The sequence below is a fragment of the Macrosteles quadrilineatus genome, unplaced genomic scaffold (genome assembly GCF_028750875.1).
Source record: "Macrosteles quadrilineatus isolate MER2022 unplaced genomic scaffold, UCM_ALF_1.0 Scaffold_8__2_contigs__length_117827958, whole genome shotgun sequence".
NCBI classification, from domain to species: Eukaryota; Metazoa; Arthropoda; class Insecta; order Hemiptera; family Cicadellidae; genus Macrosteles; species Macrosteles quadrilineatus.
Genome location: NW_026542601.1, coordinates 75,363,207 through 75,387,545, shown reverse-complemented (window position 1 = coordinate 75,387,545; position 24,339 = coordinate 75,363,207). Strand labels below are relative to the sequence as shown.

General features: G+C 34.8%; 1 protein-coding gene across 2 annotated transcripts in view; it reads right to left on the bottom strand.

Annotated features, from left to right (window-relative positions):
• Window positions 1-24,339, bottom strand: part of LOC128999445 (uncharacterized) — a 404,276-nt gene that overhangs the window by 4,358 nt on the left and 375,579 nt on the right. For both annotated transcript variants that reach the window (XM_054425975.1, XM_054425976.1), the window contains one exon: window positions 8,978-9,037. In XM_054425975.1, the coding sequence (XP_054281950.1) occupies window positions 8,978-9,037 (60 nt within the window). The remainder of the gene's footprint in view (window positions 1-8,977; window positions 9,038-24,339) is intronic.

Below are 24,339 nucleotides of genomic sequence, written 5' to 3'. Positions count from 1 at the left end.
ATTGCAAAAATGTATACAGATAAATCCATTATCGAACAATACACAATAATATTTATTCCTCGGAAGGATGACGAGGGGGCTGAGGTATTGTGTGGATTAAAAATAGTATAACACATTACTGGTTTTGTTAACGATCATTTAAAAGATGAAACCGCATTTTAAACCACTCGCCTGGACGGATAAGACGATTTTTAGATTCTTTGTAAGATTGATGCTATTTATACTAACTTAAGACGTAAGTAAAGTCTACTTTAACCAATCTGTTTTGTATGGTAACGTTTAAAAGAGCAAATATATTCTTTTCGTCAGGTTTGGTTAATGGTTTGACTGTGTGGGGTAGCATGAAATCCAAATCCAAATCATTGCAAATTTATTGAGACATCGTCAAACGTCCTTAAATAGTCAAGTAATACATCTATTTTACTTTTAGAAACAAGGCTACTTGATTTAAATCAATAGAAACATTCAATTGTGTAACTGATATATCGCTTAGCCCAGAGGTATGCCTTAAAGGGGATACCGTATTTTGGTCTTACGACTGAAAGAAGGTTTGAAAACACATCTATCCATTATCACAAAGTAAAACCTTTGTGTTTCAATAAGTAATTTCTTTCGGAATGGGCGTTTAGTGCCAAAGTATAAAGCTTCGGGCTCCACAGGCTGTTGCCAACCCCGAACTGGTTTTTATACTTCTAGATTTCTAGATTCTTGACATTGTAGAGTTTCCGGTATGTGATGATGGCTGAGCTGGTATCTGTGCAAACCTGCTACCATCACAAGAACATCCGAACTAAACTTCCTTGTAGAAGGAAAGTGTCACGACAAACCGGCGAAGAAGAAATCATCTTGCTATGGGATTTTTGTCGTAAGCTCTAGTAACTGCTGTAACAACTGTTGGATTTCTAAATACTTCATAAATATCCTCCTGGAGTTAGATACTGTATTTACTACGGTAAACGTTTTCAAATCCGTTTTAATTTAATGATAAAATAATACGTGATATACTCTTGAATCCGGATCCTCCACTGTATTTCTCCTCCGTTTAGTTTGCTACTTCACAATAGGGTGAAAATGTAGAACTGAAGATCCTCATTAAATATTTGAAAAAGAGGTACAGTTCTAAACAAAAGTAAAAAATGGTAAGTAAAACGGTCTGGTGACCTCAAACTGGTGGTGATAAATTATAGCAGTTCCGTCGTACCGTACAGACAAAATAAACAGACAAAAATACACAAATGTAATCAAATATAAAATCGAGTTGACCAAATTGAATAAAACTTTTTTGGTAAATGTTAAGCTATGGAAAACTAACCTCGTCCATTATATCCAGTGGTAAAATACTGCTTTCAAGTATTACATTGGTTGAAAGATTTTAATCCGTTCATGAAAGGAAATTTAGGTACATAAAAAGTTCCTATCATTTGTTCTGTATATTTGTTTTACACATTACTCATATTTAATTTTTAATACATAATACTATTTTGTAGCTTGATATCAAAATAAGACAACATAATATTGGTAAGAATTTTTATATCTTGTAATTAAGCAAAGTATTCAAGAGTACACAAAAGGTTTTGCTCTAAAATGTAGAACTGAAATTCAACAAGTGCGTGGGTTTGAGGTTTTGGTTTGCAGGAGGCAGGCCTATAATTCGCACACAAAGGTAGCTTAGGAGATCGATCGGTCAAAATAGAGATTTGAAGACGAAGAAAAATGTCGTCCGTATCACGTATTTTAACCAGCGCTATGTAAAATAGTAAGCGTTATTTTATACGAGTACATAATGATGTTAGGTGAAGTGGCCGGCATAATTGAGACAAAGAGATGTTGATTTGTTTCCGACAGTTGGCGCTCTGTATTGATCAGCTGGACCGGGCATCTCCCGCGCTGCAGGGGTACCAACCTAACAAATATATTGATACTGAATTAATTTAAATAAATTTAACGAATGATGCATACATAGCGTTAAAGAGTGAATTTAATAAATAAAATATGCTCAATGTAATCAGGAAACTACTTGATAGGTAACCATTCTTAGTTCTCTATGAAAATAAATAAATTGTCTAGCTATTTATTTAAATGTGAAATATAAATTTGAAATAATAATTAGTCAGGTATAATCAATTACGATCAATCGTACCCTTGCCAAAAGCTTCAAAAGTGATAGAAAAAATACAAAAAAGTTGTCTCAATGAACCTATGAGTAATTAATTAGAATTGTTTGTTTTACGACGAATGATAACGATGGACTAAGTCAATCTAGTAGCTTTATCATCCATTCACGATCAGTAACGTGCCTACATGATTCACGGCTCATAATGGCACATTTCCAATGTTTTATGATGATTAGAAATCCATTACCAGAGGCAATAAAACGACCATTCTACCAGAAACGTTCTGGAAGGTGCGTTGATTCTCATCTCATCGGACCATTGACCCATTGGACATTTTCATTTGGGACTGTTGCTAACCAAAAGAGCTGTTGTTTGGTTAACTAACCAAAGAGTACAGATTAAATTGACCTTTAACATTTTCTCTTCAATGTCAAAACATCTCGTCAAAATCATCGCATCGGACGAATTTCAAAACAGACCTATTTTGTAGTAGAAGTTACTTGTGGCATTCCAAAGTCAATAGTTAGACTGAGTTGTTAAAGATTTTGTAAAATACAATATTAGCGATAAAAGAAATAAGAAGAGGTCTTGTTTCTTTTTTCTTAATTTGTCTATCAGCTGACATGCGTGACAGTATTGTGATTGTGAATAAGAGCAAGACTCCACAAGGTGTTTTCGCAAGATCAAAAAGTATATATGCAGAGTAGGCCTAAGTTTTTTTTTTGTTTTTGCAGATCCGGCTTTCTTAAATGTTTAGCCAGTCTATAAATTGTTGATTTATTGGAGACTGGAATCACACATGGAAACTTAATTTTAAAACTGTCTTAGCAAAAAAAAAAGATTGTATGTATACTTCTACAATACAGCCTCTTTTATCTTGCGAAGCACTATGTTGAGTATAATTCACAATAAATCCTAAATTTCATTTGTAGCCAACAATGCATTACAGCTGATCTGCAATAAAGTAAAGAAATCAGGGCTACCAGCATATGAGATTTGTTCGTCCTCAAACATCGTCTCTCGGGACTGTATTTGCAATTTACGTTGCGTTAAAAAAAAACTGTGTACAGCATTTAGCCTCTCTTGCAGAGTTTGTACCTTACACCGAGAGATGATAATCCAGACTTCATAAAAATGTAAAACGACCCTTTAGAGGAAAAGTTAAAACATTTGAAAGTAATTTCTATGGTCAAAACTTGGTGTTGAGCGGGAAGAAGACAAAACAATACAAACCTCCAATCTCGGTTATCAGAGCGGAAAGCGACAAGAGTCTTATCATTTATCACCAGCAGTGTTACCAATCGACGGAACAAATTCATAACTCACAGATTTTTAATATCGTCTAGTGTCTCAACACAGTGTTACCAATCGACGGAACAAATTCATAACTCACAGATTTTTAATATCGTCTAGTGTCTCAACACAGTGTTACCAATTGTCGGAACAAATTCATAACTCACAGATTTTTAATATCGTCTAGTGTCTCAACGCAGTGTTACCAATTGTCGGAACAAATTCATAACTCACAGATTTTTAATATCGTCTAGTGTCTCAACACAGTGTTACCAATTGTCGGAACAAATTCATAACTCACAGATTTTTAATATCGTCTAGTGTCTCAACACAGTGTTACCAATTGTCGGAACAAATTCATAACTCACAGATTTTTAATATCGTCTAGTGTCTCAACACAGTGTTACCAATTGTCGGAACAAATTCATAACTCACAGATTTTTAATATCGTCTAGTGTCTCAACACAGTGTTACCAATCGACGGAACAAATTCATAACTCACAGATTTTTAATATCGTCTAGTGTCTCAACACAGTGTTACCAATTGTCGGAACAAATTCATAACTCACAGATTTTTAATATCGTCTAGTGTCTCAACGCAGTGTTACCAATCGACGGAACAAATTCATAACTCACAGATTTTTAATATCGTCTAGTGTCTCAACGCAGTGTTACCAATTGTCGGAACAAATTCATAACTCACAGATTTTTAATATCGTCTAGTGTCTCAACGCAGTGTTACCAATTGTCGGAACTAATCGATAACGGTTATTTTGAATAATTTTGAACAGTTTATGCCACTTCTGACCTTACATAGGCATAAATGATTCAGATATTGGCAAATTAGAACATGTTACACTAGAGATGAAAGCAGAGTCGAGAACAGCGCGTTTATAGCTTGAGTCACGCAGTCGAGTAATTAATGGCAGATAAATTCTAGAACAAGCTTACACCAGCTGTGCTACTGCAAACGTCAATACTGTATACACAATCTGTCACGGTGGTATATGCGAATTGTAATTGGACTTTTATTCTTTACAAACTTCATAATGTTGATGTAATTGTAGAAAGAACAAAAAAACATCTTGCATTCTCAAATCAAGTTAAGATATTCCTTAGACACGTCCCTATCTCATGATAACGAAATATTCACATGTTAAATGACAGTTTTAGCTGAAAAATATGTTTGAAGAGATAACTTGACGTAAAAGTTGACATCACGATTGGTTCAATAATTACAACATATAAATAATTTAGCAAGTTTAATCCATAATTTTTGTGGTATGTCGCTTAGAAAATTTTCAAAAAATTGCGCTTAGCAGTTGGATAAAATGGAGGAGAAACATTCAAATACATAGCCTTCTTCTAAAAAAATTGAAGTTGTCTACTGGAGTAAACACAACTCTTCACATTAACATATAAAATTAAAAACCAGTATACAATGTGGGACTGGTGGACAAAACCGTGTCTTCGGACTTGGATGTTGCTAGCCGACGTCCGCAAGATGTTGCAAGTTGCAAGGTATTTCCGAGACGAGGAGATCCAAGAAATGAAGCAGGAGGTGCAACCCGAGACAACCATGACGTCATCACACTTCCGGTGAGTCTTGGCGCCCTTTTTGCGCCCACTCGGCAAAACTCGCCCATCCACATGCCTTTGCAGAGTCTCCGACAATAATAAGTGTAATAACAGTTACTGCCCTGGATTCCGGACCACTTCGCATTTACAACCGAGCAATTTGATTTACAATCTGGGAAAATAACAGGTATTTAAATAATAAAGACATTTATCACAAACACTAAATTTGCTTGGTATAGTTTGCTACATTGAAAATACTCCCTGGTGTGGACTAGCGAGTACTACGACTATCCGCAGTGCTATCTTTATAATAAATTATACCATTCGTTAATTACAAGGCAAAAGTGGTTCGGATTCTACAATAAACTGTAGGTCTCTTTTCCTTGTCGCTTTTCCAGAGGCAATACGTTTTTCGAATTTCCACAAAAACAAATTCACGATGGACTCTAACCACTAACCAACGTCATAAAAATGATAAATATCTTATAAAGTTTGAGGGATCAGTTACGAAAATATGTAGTTTATTCAATAAAGAAAGTATTCAGAGTATGACTTTAAACACTATCGAACCCTTTACACCTTTACACACACACTTTACACCTTTACACTATCGAAACCAATTTTGGTGAACGAACTTAAACAATGATGTAACAAAGTCAAAAGTTTACTTAGTTTAAAAACAATTGGTTAAACTTGAACGTGGCTGAAGCTAGTAAAATAATTATATAGAAGAGTATCGTCTTGTGACTCTTCTCTTATATACTTCCTCTAAGGGCGGATATAAGAGTAAGAGAGGGCGGATATTTATACAGGGTGTTCAAAAAATGTGGGACCATGCTATAATACGTAGTGATTCCTTGGGTCAAAATAAAGAGAAAATCAAGAACAACATTTTTTCCAAAATCGCTTCGTTATCCAGATATCCGCCATTTTTATTTTTTACATAAAAATTTTTATCTTTGAATGTTTTCAACCGATCTTTATGAAACTTGGCATGTATGTTAAAGTTAAAGGGACCCATGTTAGAAAAAATCCATTTAATTCTTTTAACTTAAATTACAAAAAATTATGGATTTTATGAAAAAATATGTCAAGAATACTTTCATTTGGGATTTTTAATTCCCTATCAAACGATACCAAGTTCAAGAAGATTAAATGAGAAATAGCTGAAATATTAGGATTTTAGTTGTAAAATGGGGTCCCATTTAAAAAATAAAATTCCTAATATTACAGCTATTTCTTATTCAATCTTTTTGAAGTGGCCACGGATAAGAGTATCAATCTTAGTTACTGTCATTTAGCCTGTAAACTAAATATAAAGAGTAGTTAAAAGTTTTAACTGCGAAAGTTCTACTGCATAATTTATGGGTGAAATCGGGTAAGTCTACTAGAGGTCCTTATCGCCAACATCCATGTTGTAGGTTGTTCATCAACACTTTGAACGGATTTATAGTTCGGAAACACATTTGAGGGAGTTTGACAACGTATTAAGGTAATTGAACAGTTAACATAGCGTAGGTTTTTAAATAGCAACCACATTTTTTAAACAAAATATTTTTAAGCTTCTAGGATATAACCATAGTAAACCTGTGCATCTTTTTAACTTCGACTAAATTTACTGTCATTTGTGTTATAACTTATCTTTTTATATACAAAAAGTATAATAATGTTGAGCCAATCAACGAGTATTCCAAAATAGAATTTGGGATATTAAAATTAACTATTAATATTTGAAAACTTAGTAAAAATCTATTAAAAAATAATTGATTACTTTGATAGTTTTTCATTGTTATCATTTAAATGGTTTTAGTGTTATGGATTTGGAACCTTCCTTCACAAAATCCATGCAATTGGCTTGGACTTGGAATCTCACATAAAATACACGGACGACAATCAAACGTAACTCAAAATCAAAATCATTACTCAAAAGTAGGAAATATAATTGTGAGAACAAAAATTTACACGAACGTTCCAATAAAAATAATACGGAAAAAGGTTGATAATTGGTGTGGGTGTGTAGAGTGTAGCGTAGGGGTGATCAGCTGTCTGTCGTTGCAAACATCATCTGGTATGATTGATGGATTGATGTCGATTAACCTTTGGCACAATTTGATTTTCAAATCGATGAGCGTTGGTTGGCTGTAGTAGATACAGTAATTAGATTAAACCATAAAATATCATGGGAGATAAGTAAATCCGTTGAAAACGTCTCTTAATTTTATTCGTGAAAACCAGAAAGAGCCTAATATTTTATTACATAAAGCGAAACAATTTATTTTGGGATACTTTTTGTTTAATTTTATACACGCAAAATGTCTTATGTTTAATTTTAAGTTAGGGTGGTTTAAGATGGTTGGAAGGTGTGTAGACTGTAAATTATTTCAATTTAAAACAAAAGTGTAAGCTGCTTAAGCATTTAATTTGTACATAAGCAGCTACAAAATGCCTCTAGGCTATATTTTGGAGACACTATCGGTAATTTATCTAAATGGTCATTTATATTATGTATTCGTGTTTTGTTTATAATCGAAAAAAGTAAATAAATATAACTACAGATCAAATCAATGCGTTGTTATGTAAATTTCATAACCTACTTTTAACACCAAAACCACATGGTAAAAAGGAATAGTTTAGAAAGAATAATTAATCTATCCTACTACCAATATTTCCCATTAAACTGTTCAAAAATTTAACTCAACTATACAATACGGTATTGAAATATATTTACTAGAACGTATGCATTTAATTTATTTCAGGACCACACTTTTTCGCACCAATGACTAACAACAGATCAAATAAACTACTGTAGCAACATTTTTAGACTAAAGTTTATATATTTATAAAGGCTATAATTTTCTATAAATTTCTATATATATTTTTTATTAATATATTTGCAGTTTACTATTTTGATTGAGTCACATAGTTAAGTTATACAAATTTTCTTCATCGGCTAATGAAACTAAATTTAATGAAGTTTCTTTCCAAGAACTCAACAAACTTAATTGACCTTATTTCAAGACAATCATCTGTTCACACCAATGCTGTGGAGAGCTCTTAAATTGAGATCTGTTCAACACTTGATGATGAATTGACCTATGACTTGAGATCTAGATAGTCCTGATAGTAGAGATCGGACAAACCATTGTTGGGATAATTAACTCTGATAACTGGTGAACTAATGATTTATCTGTCAATAAAAGTTATCAGACTTTTAGTTCTAAAATATCACTTGTGTCCACATCTTAACCGTGCACTAGTTATGAAATCCCTGTTGGAAATCTATCCTTAGTCGGGGTTAGTACAGTAAGGTTAATACAGTTCATATTTGTATACATTTTTCTTCTTTATGACTCCTAATTTTGTATTTGGTAGGATCCAAAACACTCGTTTAAAATTACCAAACGGAAAAGTTCGAGGCAAATTGAGTGATTTGAAATATAGGAATTTAGAAAAGAACCTATACATTGGTCGCCATGTATTCAACAAAATACAAATTTATCGACACCAAAATAAATCTATCAGATTTGGAGTGATATTAGACGTACAAACTGTTCTTTAAGAAAATTCAATCGAATTTCCAATCAACTGAATTTATTTCAACTGGAATAGTTTACCAAAAATCAAAATCGATATCCATTATCACTATTTACACTAAAAGGTCCAAGTGACGTCGGGTTAGTGTATTCCGTTATTACCACGTTTTTAATTTTTCTTAAATGGAGGAGAAAGTCAAGAAGACCAATTAGGAAAATATTCCAAGTTTTGGCACAGTTTGAGATTACAAACAAACTACTGTAGGTTGCATTAGGAATATCGCCAAATTAGCTGCGAAAGCCAAAATATCCGTACAAAACACGTTTTGTCCTAACGATATAATTAAAAAAACTTACCTAAAAATTAAAAAGTGTTTTTTAAATAGAAAAAATATTTGTTAGAACCTAACTGTTCAAAACAAATTTTCAACGTAGTTTGAGTAAGTAAAAATTACTTACCATTTGGCCCAAACGCCTGGGTGGGAGACAGCTGATCTTTCTTCGAGTCTTTACTGTTTCCTGAAAAAAGAAAATAATATTAACTTTGGGATACATGATAGATGACTAATATCTTTCTACATCATCTATCCAGGTGAGAAGTCCCACATTTTGCACCGCTGAAATAGTTAAATTAAGTAACCTGCTTTGAATGGCAAATCATGCAAAAGATAAAATAATAAACGCATTAACATAATATAAACATGTGTACGTAATATAACCTTTTATACTACGAGGGCATTTTTATCGAATTTCATTACCTTTATAAATTCAATAAACCACGAATATCTGAGAAAATTTATAGTTCATAAAAAAAGTTACAGGTTTCAGGGGGACAATTTCTTTAAATCAATATTTCTCTTTATATTTATTGTATTATCGTCGATTTTATTTTTCAATGTGTTCCATTAAAAGCCGTATATACACGCTCAATTCTATTGAACAAATTTTCAACCATTTTTATAGCAAAAATCAGTTTCACCCTACACCTTTAAAAACTTGTAAAAATCAGACTTCTCAGAAACAGCTAGTTCAAGCTTGAAATGTCTGTGAATTGGACATTCAGTTTCTCATTTTAAACAAAGATAAGTTAAGAAGTGTCACTCCTAATTGATAAATGAGTTTGGGTTGGTGTTGTTTCAAAATTCCTGCTAGAACCCGAACGATGGAAGGGGACAGTGTATTCTTAGATCTTGTTCCCCGCCCTACGATTCACAGGGAATTCCGATGATCATCAGGGAAATTCTATCTGCAAGGGGAGATTGAGTTGGTTCACCAGTTTGGTTATTCATCTTACCAGATAGGGGCCGTTTTGTATAAAAGTGTAGCCTACATAGGGATATTGTTTTCTCAAAATTATAATGGACATTAAATAAACGTCATGGAAGAGATGAATAACTTTTCTGAATAACTGAGCCCTTCTTTGTTGATGTAATCTACTCGTGGTTGAGATTATTATGCACAACAAACCTCATCATACTCAACAAGTTCTAAGGTGAATTAACGCTTTTAGTATCTTACATACATCTTGGCGTTCATAAACTTAAGAATATATCCACCGCAGCAAACCTACAGACTAAGCGCATTTGCATTTGCCTGATTAGATTGTAATATAAATCTACTTAAAAATAACACTAGGTTTAAAAATTACCTAAGTACGCTGCCACAAGGAGGGTACCTAATAAAGCGTGTTTTTTAGTAAAATATTAATAGCTTAGTATAAAATAAATAGGTTGGTCAAGTTTGATCAAAATACTTCCATAAACCATTAAACTAAAATAGTTTACATTCCCCATAAGAATTACACGAGAATTTAAAATTTACAATATTTTGAATTTTCTTTTTGAATTTTCTTTCTTTCTTTGAATATTATTTATTCTTAAAGCTCTTTAAAATTATTTATATACGAAATATATTTCAAGCACGATATCTTTTTACAGGCATTAGTTAGCAAAGACAAGAGTGGGGTCGATTTGTACATTAAGCGGTCATACATTGGAAAGTGAAGGGCAAGTCTTGTCTGGCCTGAGACAGTTTAATGGAGGAAAAAGAGCAAATCGCTGCCTAAGACAAGGTCTGACCTTGTCCGGTCAATACAGTTTACACCCCCGCAATATGCATATCTTAACAGTCGAGGAGAAGTGTATTAGACTGCATGAAGTGTAAGTCATACTTATGCAAGGTAGAAGTCGAGAATGTGATAGTATGTTTAAAATAAAATAAAAATATCATACAAGAGACTACAGCCCCTCTACTGTTGGTTCATAGTTGTTCATACGCAAGTCAATGAGTATTCAAAATATAACTAGGCCTAAAAGAACAGAGCGATGCCAAGAAAGCGAAAAACGTTGAAAAATGAACCAAAGATTGTGAAAAAGGGTCTTCAAAGCATAAAAAGGTGCGATTTCTGCATATCTTGGGAAGATGTAAGGAACGAAAGGGCGATACCAAGTAGGATATATTGCAAAAAAACTTGGAAGTAAATATGGTTGTGTGATGAGAGAATTAAAAAAAAAAACATGTCAATCAATCGAATATGCAAGGAAAACACTCATAATATGCTGGCAATACGGATGGGGAGTAAAGCATGGTATACTTAACTGTAATTTGTTTCACTGCCATAAAACATAAAAGCGTAATTTCTTTTTTGAAATGTTAATGGTGTGTGTTGGTGTTACTACCCTTTAGGTTTGTATCTCAAACTTTATTGCGTGAAGGCGGGTTCAATCCCCGCCGTAAAAAAATAAAAGTTTCGACCACTTTCTTCCTCAAAACCGTATCCGATTTTTAAATTTCTAAACTCCACTTGTGTAAACTAACAAAACATCCATATTCAAAACAGGTATATCTGCTACTACAGAATTGGTTTCACAAACATAGGTTGTTAGGCTTCCCATGTTCCGGTGAATGGGTACGGGGTTTGTGGGTAGGGTGGGTTGCTAGGGGTAGCGCGCACACTCACCACCAGGGTCGATGCTGAGTTGAATGACTCGGTTGGGGCCATAAACCTAGAGGGGGCGTGTAGGACATAATGCAGCACCGGAATCTGTTATGTCCATTGCTTTTCAGCTCGATTTAATTGAAAGGACATTTGATTAAATGTAAAGGTGAAAATTTGGTATAATGTTCTTAAATGTGCTAAAGTCACCAGGATCAATTAAACTTCGCTTGGTTTTGAATTATTTTAAAAACATATATCTAAACAATTTAACTTAAATTCATGTAAGATGTCAAAAGTGAAATACTAAAAAATGTAGACATTTTAATATCGGAACAGTTTTTTTACCCTACACAATAAGTCATCAAAACTGATTAATTAAGAAGTTATTCAAAACATAATTATTCCTGAAATTACAATTTTCTCAAATAAATTTTAAGGAACATTTTTTTAGTTTCTTTTTTGAAAAAATCACAGCGATTTCTTGATAATAATTGTTTTCTTTGTCAAATGAGACGTGTTAATTAATTAAACCTCTTTAGATCCTTAAATATAGTTCATTTGTAGTTCTTATATTCTCTGTGATTATTTTGACTATTGTAATATCGTTCATCACAACACACGTTTTAATATTTTACGAATAACATTATTCCTTTCAGAAAGTTTAACACAGACCATTGGGGGTTCAGAGGTGAATTACAAACTTTTGGCATTTCGAGTTTCAAACTGAAAGAGTCGTCCATGTCAAAATGTTTTCAGTTTATTTGCGTATCGGTTGGAGTGGAGCCACTTGTCCCATATTTCCTGCGACATTTTGGGGACGACGGTGTGAAATATTAGCGGACGATGGTCGCTTTGTTTATTTTAGCACTTCTGCTTCGTGTCACCGAGGTTTACGTCATGTTTGTTGAGCTCTTAGTAATTTAAACTAAAAAGCATACCAAAGTCATTCGTTATAATCTCCACTGAAATGGTTAGTCAAAACCAACATCGTCAGTTACTTTCTCGATGAAAAGTTCACCAGGCGAATCGTGTCTATGAACAAACTATAGATGTACAAGTAAAAACATCGGACACCAAGAAGTTAATGTAATATTTGATCGAGTACGCTAATGCATACGACTTATGTCTCCTTGCAGAAAGCTTCCGTGACATTGAAATGAAACTAAATGATCTCCGTGTAGAAGCTTCAGATGTTGGGCTTAAAATAAATGGAAGGAAGACCATGGAAATGCGTATAAATGCACGTAACAATCAAGTCTTGCAGCTACACAACAAAGACATTGAGAGCGTAACTCAGTTTTGTTACCTTGGTAGCATGGTAGGACTGGATGGAGGAACAGACCTAGATATCAAAAGCAGAATTAGGAAGGCCAAGGGAGCGTTTGCCCAACTACGCCCTGTGTGGACATCAAGGCAGATTCTGCGGAAGACAAAATTAAGACTGTTCAACTCCAATGTCATGTCTGTCTTGCTATATGGCTGTGAGACCTGGAAGATTAACAACACAGAAGTGCAAAGCCTACAAGCATATGTCAATAGGTGCCTGCGGTACATTTTGAAAATCTGGTGGCCTAATGTGATAAGAAACGAAGATCTTTGGATGATAACCAAGCAAGAACCAATCAAAAAGATTATCACCAGAAGAAGGTGGAGATGGATTGGCCATACGTTCAGAAGGCCGCAGAGCTGTATAGCAAGACAGGCACTAGACTGGAATCCGCAGGGAAACAGAAAGCGGGGCAGGCCAAAAACAACATGGAGGAGAACCATAGAAAGAGACCTAGCAAGAAGACAGCTGACGTGGAGACAGGCCAAGGCACTTGCTGAGGATCGAGACGGGTGGCGAGATTTCGTCGAGGCCCTATGTTCCACCTAGGAACTCACGGAAATAAGTCAAGTCACGCTAATGCATACTACATACAGTATTACAATGTCAAATTGTTATACAGTGTACATGGTCTATGTATAGTATCAGTATTGATCGTATAGGACTAAGGATTGAGTTGGTGCCTTCATCCTTCTCAAACACAATTATGTGAGGGTTTCCCCAGGGAATGTTCTTGGGTCCATACTTGTTACTTTCAATTACCGGTGTAATAGGTATGGGATTGTCACTTCCATTGGTAAATTATAGTGTGGTGTATATAAATTGTTATTGCGATCAAAACTTGAGGTTAAGAGCATTTAATAGTTAACGTGGTTCGTATTTTTAAACGAATATTCAAAGGATTTTCATTTGTAAACAGGAATCTAAAACGATATTGAACAGGTAACAGTTTATTTAACAATTTAAATCTTCAATATGCAGTAGGAAAATTAACTCCAGTATAAAAGTAGGATTCAATACTTTAAAACATACCACAATTTAAAGTATAGCAAGAAAATGTTCTTGGGTGGTCGCTATCATTAGTTAAAAAAGCAAACGGAAAGTTCTGAATGGGTTCTAGGAAAATCAAAGATAAAACTTAGGTAAACAAGATTGGACTGACTGTGAAAGGAAAGCCACTTAAGATAGCGCTAGGAATCTTGTTGACTGTTATTCGGACCAGAGAATGTTAACGTTGTTTTGTAGATTTACTTTTCACTCAAACTTCTGTGATTTAAAGTTAAGATTTATCGGTGTTTCTTTGCTTATCCGTGTATTCAACAATCTATACAGCATTTTATTCTTGCCACTTTTTGTCAGAAAATCCCGTTATTTAACGAGCAATAGAAAGCATACGTACAAAGTTTGAATTGAATTAATTAGTGATATCAGCAAAACTATTGTCTTGGAAACATTTGGATTCTTTCAATTATTATTGTCAATTAAGTAAGTATAACTATTATTCATTGAGTAATTGACAGTAAAAACGGTCATAGCAAAAATTATTTAATGTTATTTATTTAAAACACAATATTTTATTTAAAGCGACATTATTCACCCTCGACTAAAATTCATTCACCCTTGTCCTTTCGTGACTAATACATTACGTCATGTCAAGGACGTCCTGAAACACTCGTCACGATTACGTCATTTTGTTAGAGGAACTTCAGAGAAACCTATAAAATTGTAATTCTTGAAAACACTTGTTTACTAGTAAAAATGGTGACACAACCAATTCAGTTCAAGTTCGGATAAAATGAGTAACATAACTTAGCTCATAGCTTTTGAGTCACATCACGCGGAAAACGCCGATCACTTTTGACATGTAATTGGTGTTGAAACGATCATACTCCAACCATAACATATAATAAGCAACAATTTCATTCAGCATAGGAAAATAAACTGCATTTCTTTTGTCTATAACATTTTCTGTCCGTATAGGTATGACCATTACAAGTATGCGAACAAACGGTGATACACTTGCATGCTGATAAAACGGTGACGTAATGTTTACTGCGTTGATATTAGGATGACAAGAATAACAGTTGTACGTGTATGAATCGCTACCGAGTCACAAATACGTGTTTGTATCGCTACTGAGTAACAGGTACATTTATGTGACGCCACTAAGTCACATCTACGTGAATGTTTCGCTACTGAGTCACAGACACGTACACGAAACGCTAGCGAATCACAGGTACGTGTAGGTACCGCTACTGAGTCACAGATAGGCTACGTTTATGTGACGGTACTGAGTCACATCTACGTGTATGTGTCGTTACTGAGTCACATATACGTGTATGTATAGCTACCGATTCACCGGTACGTGAATGTTTCGCTACTGAGTCACATCTACGTGTATGTGTCGTTACTGAGTCACATATACGTGTATGTATTGCTACTGATTCACCGGTACGTGAATGTTTCACTACTGAGTCACAGGTACGTGTAAGTGTCGCTACTGAGTCACAGGGACGTGTAAGTATCGCTACTGAGTCACCGGTACGTGGCCAAACTGCGTTACATGACTAAGCTGGCGGTGTTGGAGAGGTTTTTAAATAAACAAGTACTGTATACAGATTACACAATCATGGTTAACCCTCAGTGTACTAAACAATGCAATAACGACGTCATCAAGCAATCGAGATTTTTTCAGTGGTCCTAATACGCAATGTAAACCAATCAAATTCAAAAAAATACTTTATGATGTTTTATTCTTTTTCATTTCGATTTTTATAACCCACTCCCCCTCCACACCAGTGTATTTCAGAACAACCCTGAATGAATTTAAGGAAAAGGGGTGGCTAAATTAGATAACAGCTTTCTTTTGCTCAGGATGATTTATGCTTTGCCCAATGACCAAGGACAACTGGGTCGGTACCAAACTTTCAAAAAGCAACTGATTTTCTGAGGACCGAATCGACAACCGTCTGATTATCAAGCAAGCACTGTATCCTCTTAGGTATCAAGCTATTAGCTTAGACACGAGCCGAACCGTACGACTTTTGAAACATCACACTTTGGACATTACACTTTGTGAATATCTCTGAATCCAAAATATCCTTAACTACGATTAACTTACCCCTTACAGCTTACAACATGACATAGCCGTCAAACGTGTCACGATTATTTAATTTGATATTAAAAAATATAGCCACTTTACAGTACCGGGTGCGGCAAAAGTCAGCGTACCGCTGCAGACCGTTGAGCGTCAATATATACAATATTAACTCACTGATCAGGTATACAAAAGATTAGGTACTTGAGATTTTTTGTGGAGGTCCGTCTAGGTCCCAAACCACCAGGAAAATCCCAAAAAGTTACATTTTCAAAATGCAACCCCCCAAAAAATTCCATTAAAACCCCCGTTTTTTGGGAAAAACAGGTTTTTTTTAAACGGCTGTAGCTCGAAAACGGTAAGAGCTAGAAGGGATTTGAGGAAAAATCGTAGGTTCGGAATTAAATTTTCTATAAGACACTTCTTAGCGTTTTACGAAAATCTAACTCCTTCAACTTCAAAAAGTGGCCTACTTCCGAAAATTGAGAAAACATTTAAAAGAATTGATAACGGAACATTTTGATGTTTTATTCACACCACAACTATGCAACAAAATGTGTAAGTCGGTGTTGAAAAGGTGCTACAAGTGTATAGACAATGATGGTGGTCACATTGAGCAGCTTCTCTAACAGGTACATTAAAATTATACTTTTATAGTTATGTTTAATGCTAGCTACAGTTTAACTGCTTTTTCGGTATACTGACTTTTGCCGCACCCGGTATATGATTTTCCGAGACAGATTAATTCAGCCGGTCTCAGCATAAATAAAAATAAACAGATTCAGTAAAAGACATGCACGCGAAACACGAGAAGGTCGATAGTGCGCTAGCGGTTATTAACTTTGCCGCACGTTACTCTACAGTGTACACTGATGGTGGAGAAGGAAGTTTGCTTTACTATAACACGCAACAGTAGGGGATTATTTGTCTCGTAAATGCAATCTGCTAGTTCATTCCAAATAAAAAAACGGAGTGTCGGACTACGGGTTCGATTCTAGCCTTATCACATTCTATGGGTTTACGAACGGCTTTTTCATAAAGGCGTTTTCCTTGATTGACGTGGTCACTAAAAATGTAAGTTTTATTCCGCCTGTTCGTAAATCACTTTTGACTGGCGAAGTTCAATAAAGAATGCGTACAAGTGCGATATGACATAATAATACGTCAACACAGAAGCAACTTCACTATATCAATGTCAAACACGCCATGTCATTGTTACATCCATCTCTGGCTGCATCTACAGAGAAATGTGATATTCTAACATGAGCTGAGTTCAGGAAGAACATTTTTCATGGATTAAGGCTGAACTATTTCTTAGTCTATCACAGATTCGTCATCACATTCATAAGATAATTTATCCATTTGTCTGTATCACAAATATTCACTAATCTGATATCATAAATATTCATTTATTTAGTAGGCAAAATCGATTTCTTTACATACATTTAGAGAGAATATGTTTCATAGATTAAGGTGTATCTATTTCTAAGTCTATACAGATTCACTATCATATCATACACAAAATAATTTATTCATTGGTCTGTACCATAAATATTCATTAATCTAGCAGTTAACATCGGATTTCGTTACATACATTTTATGTTGACGCATCATTTTCAACAGTTTGGTGAAAATGTGAAAAAGATAATCATAAACAGCCACGCTTGTACGTACACCAAAGAATACTACCAACATTTAGTAACGAATTTGTATCTTATATTGTAGTAGATCAATCTTATGTTAATTTATGTGAATATTAAAAAAGCTTTCTTCAGAATACAGAATAACAATAATATACCAAACAAATTACAAAATTATATAAAAAAACATTTTCGGGAGTTTTGCATAATTTCATACAGAGGATGATAACTAACTTAAGAGGGAAAACAACACACTATCTTCAAGCGTAAAATATTAGACGATTACATTATTTTAGATGAAAAACTATTATTAAAGCTTGCAGAAAATTATATGCCAATTTAAAAACTGTTCAAATGTACACAAATTGTAGCTTGTACCAGATTATGACAGAATACAGACAGGAGTACATGTTACTTGTAGAGTACAGGATTTGTACCAAACCCTACAGCAACAGCTGAGGACACGATGTAATTTTACTTAAAAGGACAACCCTTTTGCACCCCTCATGTAACAAGATAGCTTGTAATTAGCCCGTGTTACACCAAGGGGCAGATCCACCCTCTTCCTACGATACTTTCAAGAGGCTTCCCCAACACTTGGATTATACGGCTCACTGTGTAAAGTTACTTGTTGAGCCAGTTTTCTTTCCACGATTTTTTCTCAGAGTTTACTTTGCTAGCTCTTCTAACTTAGTCACTCGAAGTTGCGAACGGAAATAAGCTTTATTATGATTATTTTCGCCAAGTTAGAGATTGGACGTAAATATTTAACGTTGGAATCTACTTTTAGTCTCTATAAAAGGAGAAATTTATCACATTTTTCTATTACTTGCATTTTTGTAACTTACCTAATTACATGCAACTAATTGTGTAACTACATGTCTGTGTTAATTACACGAATTCTAAGCAAGTTCGTGCTCAAATTGGTTTTTAAGTTTGATAAATTATATGTGATTAAATAAAGCTAATTAAATTGTGTGTAAAAGCTTCAAAGGTAGAAAAATTATCATTCACTGTTGGCATGTATCAAACGATAATACCCATTTGGGTGTTTTTGGCCTTTGATGGTGACAAAGAAATAAGTATAAATTCCGATTTTTTTTTTCAGTTGTAGTCATAATTTTACTCAAACAACGCCGTTTTATTATAGAACTCAACTAGAAAAGAAGTTTTAGCAATATTGGTATCACCTTCCAATTTCCATTGAACCCACTTTTAAAGGAAAAATAAATTAACAATCTATAAAAATATAAAAAACGAAGTATGATAGACGTTTTAAGAGATAAAAGATTGGAAAAATCCAACCAATATTCCCACACGAATATAAAACGGGACGCGTAAAAATAGAACATTCGTGTCTAAAACATTATCAATTAAGATAGTTACCCGACTGAAACTAAGCGTATTTTGACACGGGCATGAGCGAAGGAAGTGTAGTATGGAATGAAAACGCCTTAACCTTGTTACTGATCAGCTGTTTTATTAGTCAGGGCTCTAGAACAGCTGGGAACCAGAATCGCACCATCAAAAGATCTGATTTTTCAAACATTCACAAAGCCATAAGTAACAGATGCAGCAGCTCAAGACCTATAAGGCACTGAGTGCAACACGAACTCCAGTAGAGGCTGTGACCACTGGAGTGACTAGAGTAGGTACCTGCCTAAATAGGAAATGGCAGTGTGCAAAAGTAGGTTGAAGCAGCCATATCTGGCGAGACCACAGACCACTCACCTTGCCAAGGCTATCGGCCGCGCTGAGGCTTCTGTCTTTAATTGGTACTGTGGTACCTGACTGTAAAGTACCCCATGGTACTGTGTTACCGACAAGTACAGGTGTCGGAAAGGCCAAAAGGTAGATTGTACCGGCTATCTACTTTTGGACTTTGAAACTTATATCTTGTTGACATCGATGAATGGTCAGTATACCTCTATCCTCTATGTGAACAGACAAGTTAGATGGTCGGTATGAACAGGGGTAGTAGACTTTCGCTATGACCAATGACAATATGTAGAGCTGGTCGGTATGAAAAAGGTAGTTGTCGGCGTAAACTAATGTCAAGTAGATACAGAGGCAAATCTTTCTCATAATTTTAGTGTAAGTTCTCAATATAGGTGAGGTAGATTGCCAGTGTAGACAGGGGTAGATTTTTAAATAGCAAAAGATTTTCAGTGATGTATTACGAAAGATCTGGATTTCTCTACATGCTATCATCATATTAGCATAACTTAAAAGGTCTCTTCGCAGAAGTATGTATATGTTTTCAAGTGAAACTTAATATTCAGCTAACTACCAATGAGTGAACCACGGATATGGAACCATCTGTTCCAATTGTAGAAAAGGGGAACGTCGGGTTGTGGAGCAAGGGGAATGCCGGATTTGGAGCGACATGAAAATGAAACATTCATCGGAGCGCCCAGCCGCCCACTATCTTGCGTGGTGGCAGTGACTAAGACACGGTGCGGTGCTTTAAATAGCCACATGGCATACATTTTATAAATACACTTTACTATCTGACCCCGTTATAGTTCTCACCTGCCTATGGCACGTTTGTGAAGATTCCATCTCGGCATAGTTGTCTTTCCAACAAAATAAATGTGAAACTTTCAAATAGAATAGGTTCTCTTAGATTAAGAGTTACTTTACAAATCACATTCATATAATTTATAGTCTTAATTCCCACTAATAAAAAAATGGTATACTAAAAAGTCAAACTGGTAGACCAAAATATTAGTGATTGCAAGGGTCCGATTTAGATTGTACCCTTGCTAAGGTATGAAGTCGATATATAGGAATAAGACACTACCAATGGGTTTACTACAAACATATGTATGGGGTTCAGGGGACTTGACTCATAAATTTTGTAACAACAACCACACATGTAACCTGACGATATATCCTTCATGAGAAATGTTCTCGTAAATTATTTACCTTACATTTAGACATTACGATTTTATTCATTTTTGCCAAATGGGACAAATTACGAGTTGACTTAAATTCTGGACATAGCTCATAGTAAGCCAACTTTTCTTTGCAGGGTCCCTCAAGTCATAGAGTAAAGCTTTAACAGTTCAAGTTTATACAGGTGAAACAAAGTAGTACCCTTCTTCTTTTATTTGTTACATTTCTTCCATAGTAGGATACCATTTCAATGTGCCAAACGTAATTTTCCACTTTGTATCATCCTTCTTTTTATTAGTACTCGTTCTATTTATATTTTTCTTCTTTTGATGTTATCAGAACTCATTTTATACTCTGTATGGACCTTTTTTAGGTTTACAAGTACTCATTCCCTCACCCCGTATTATCCTCTTAGGTGGGCTATATCAGAACTCTTTTTCCTGCAGCTTTATTTAGTAGGTTTATCATAGCGCATTTTCTACTCTGTAAGCACATATTCTTCCGATCTATTAAATCCATTTGGTACCAATACAAACACAATTGTACCCGTTACATCACAGCTCCACCGACTACGAGATGATGTACGAGCAGAACTCTGGGGAGCTACGGAAGGAAGTCATTGTCCAAGACAGTCGCTCACTGAATCCTAATGACATTCACCTGAACAAAACGAACACTGAACACTGAGCCATGGACCTCTTTGTTCCACCCGAGGAATGTCATTTGGTGACGGAGAGCAATCTTCTCAAAGAAACCATCCCATTAGCTCAGATGGTGTCTGGACTGGAAGGTCCTAGATCCTTCATCATCCACAAGAATAATACTATAACTGAACAACTTAAATATGGCGTTGTACGTACATGTCAATAATGGATGTTGGTGGCATGGAGGGGTGGAGGGATTTTCCTCGTAAGTCGTTTTAACCTCAATTTGTGCTGGAATACTTTGAGAAGACTTAAATGTGTAAACAGGTAGAATTGTCTAAACAAGTAATATGTGACTGTAATAATCTACAATCATTATGATTGGACTGCCATCTAGATGTGTATTTTAACCCAAACATGAGTGAAGGATGAGTGTAGAATTGTATTTGATAATCTGTGTAGCTTTGTTACTGACTAAGATCAGCTGTTTAATTAGCCAGGATCATTTATTTAAAGACCAATGATCAGGAACAGCTGGCTCCAGTTTCGAACCAAAAGCGTAGATAAAACATACTCCTTCTGATTTCTAAGGACCGAACCGGCGACCTTTTGATTGTAAGGCGAACACTATAACCACTCGGCTTCTCAGCCATTATAAGTATGGAGAATAGTTTTTTTTAGTACTTTCATTGCGTAAAATGAAAGTGATATTACAAAAATGCAAAAGTTGTGGCCAAAATGAACAACTTGAAGAGATTAAAGTACACAATTTGGTACCCAGCAAATCAAAGGATACATAAAGCATGATCTACCTATGCAAAAAAGAACGTAATATGTATTTTACGTTGTGTAAAGAGCTTAAATTTTTAACAGCATCAATATCCAGACCAGCTGACTCAACAGTATCCTTTATTATGTAATGCGTCAGGGGTCTGTTACCAGAAATCATGAATTTTTTATCGCATAAATGTAAGTTGGATATTGTCTTATAGATAGTGGTTATAATGTATTCAAAATATGAAAACCTAAAACATGTACAAAGTTAATCAGGGTTCTCAACAAACCTCAGCATTTTACTTCTTACTACACACACACACTACAAACAACTCATAGGTATGAGAAACACAATATGTGATTTTTGTGTTAGCTTTTAAATCAATTGTAACATGAAATTTAAATACATGTATTCTAGTTTGATTCAAGGAGTGATTCAATTACGATTCTAGTCACACATCATTCTTTTGCACTTTCTGCAATAATGCACGATTACCAGCTCAAGTACTTGAGGTCACTTACATCACGATGACACGTAACACTTGGACAAACTCATTCCGATAATCTTGTCTCCTTATTTGTTCAGGATCATTGTATCAATCTAAGTACTAAATGAAAGACTATCTGGAAATCCATTTTAAAATTCTAGGTACAACATAGTTACCACACAGTAGGAAGGTTGAATTATTGAGTTGTCTGTTGGACACAAATCGTAGTTCTGGTGCCAACTCATCACAGCTTGTGCCACTTTCGCTAACTCCTACTGATATATTAAGTATCCTTTATTACTTAATTATTTCACATTGTTTGCTGAACATTGTAACTACCTAGACAACAAAATAGTTTATTCCCTATATGGGAAATTCGCTATAAGAGAGTTTAATCCTTGAGCACTCCTAAAGAAGAGAGTAACGTTTTTTGCCACTGGAATTTTTGTGGATTTTGTCAGGACGTGTTTTGTTGGCAACGGTTCACGAACTAATAATTTAATTATTATCAAACAGATAAATACATACATGATGATACATTGATGGCAAAAAACCAACATCAAACGAGCCTTAATATTTTTGGGCATCAAAGAACATTTGTGTCTACAGTATTATCAAATCAACACAGTGCAAATAATACTAAGGTAAAAGCAGATGTATCATTTGCCTCTAAATGACAGTAAGCTGTATCATTTGACAGCAGGAATGTCATTTGACACACTTGACGGCAAGGACGAGATCCTGATGAAAGTGTGTCTTCATTATTTATTCCTAACCTTTCCCTCGGTCTCAACTGTAGGTCTGCATATCTAAATAATGAGCGACCATTTCAATAATGCATTCATGAATATATTTGGACCCAGGAGTGCATGTTCGGTTTAATATTAACTGATGGTTAACTATAATAATTAAAAGTAATTTCTAAGCTTCGATTTTTCTTTGCATGAATTTTATTTGCAAGGTATGTACATATATTTAACTTTAATTGGATATTTTACTCCTTTGCTAATGACCCTTGCAAACGATTCTGCTCGTCTTTTCGGGATCAGGAAGGTTAATTTTTCGTTTTACAGTTTAATTTAATACAGGCATATCTCAATCCTTGATATTAATTATAGCTATACTGTGATAGTATACTGTGTTGCCTAAGAAGTCTGAAAAACCTAATTAATATCCTAACAGCTGTTTACTCCTAGGCAGAGAACCCAGAGATAACTCGAAATTAAGGAAATTAGACGCCTGCCAGGCTGTCTCTTGTCCTAGTATATGTTTTTTGACGGAATATAACACAATATTGTATTAATAAAGGTGGAATGAACTACTATTCATTGACTATTTATGCTGGTAATAGAGTTTCACATTAAATGTATAGTTATAGTTCTTTCATACAGAAATCATACATTTAGGCCTACACTTACGTGAAACCAGATGGGGCAACTTTTCACCGTAGTAGAAATGAACAGCTAAAGAATTGTATACGTCATTACGTCAAACGATATATTATTTAGTTGTAACATTAACATAAGTGCTGTATGAAAGGGCACTTTCTTAAAGTTTTGAAGAATTCTAACCCTACTTACGATCATGCTTGATTATTAAGCCGATTCTCCGCATGAAAGAGCTGGTCCAGATTTACAATGGTGTAAAATGTGTCTTTTCATAACACGTTAAGAAATCCACCCCTATGAATACTCCTCACCTCGCTACCCCTTACATTACGCAACCCCTATAGGGGAATGGCTTACGAAATCGAACGCTTGGTCTTACCGAAGTTATGTTTCAGAAACGTCTCTAAATCATTATTACATATAGGCTGAATGGGTGGAAAAATACTAGTTTAGTATAGCATTCAGGGAATAATTTCTTAATAGTCAAGGATCGTCATAATCCAAAAGTGTTTGCTATCTTTTCACAAAAGTGAACCCCCCCCCATACAAGTAAAAACATTGCGTAGAACGAAATATAAATTTTTGCGTTAACTTGTGCATGTTCTACATACGTCCAACATTTCCAGA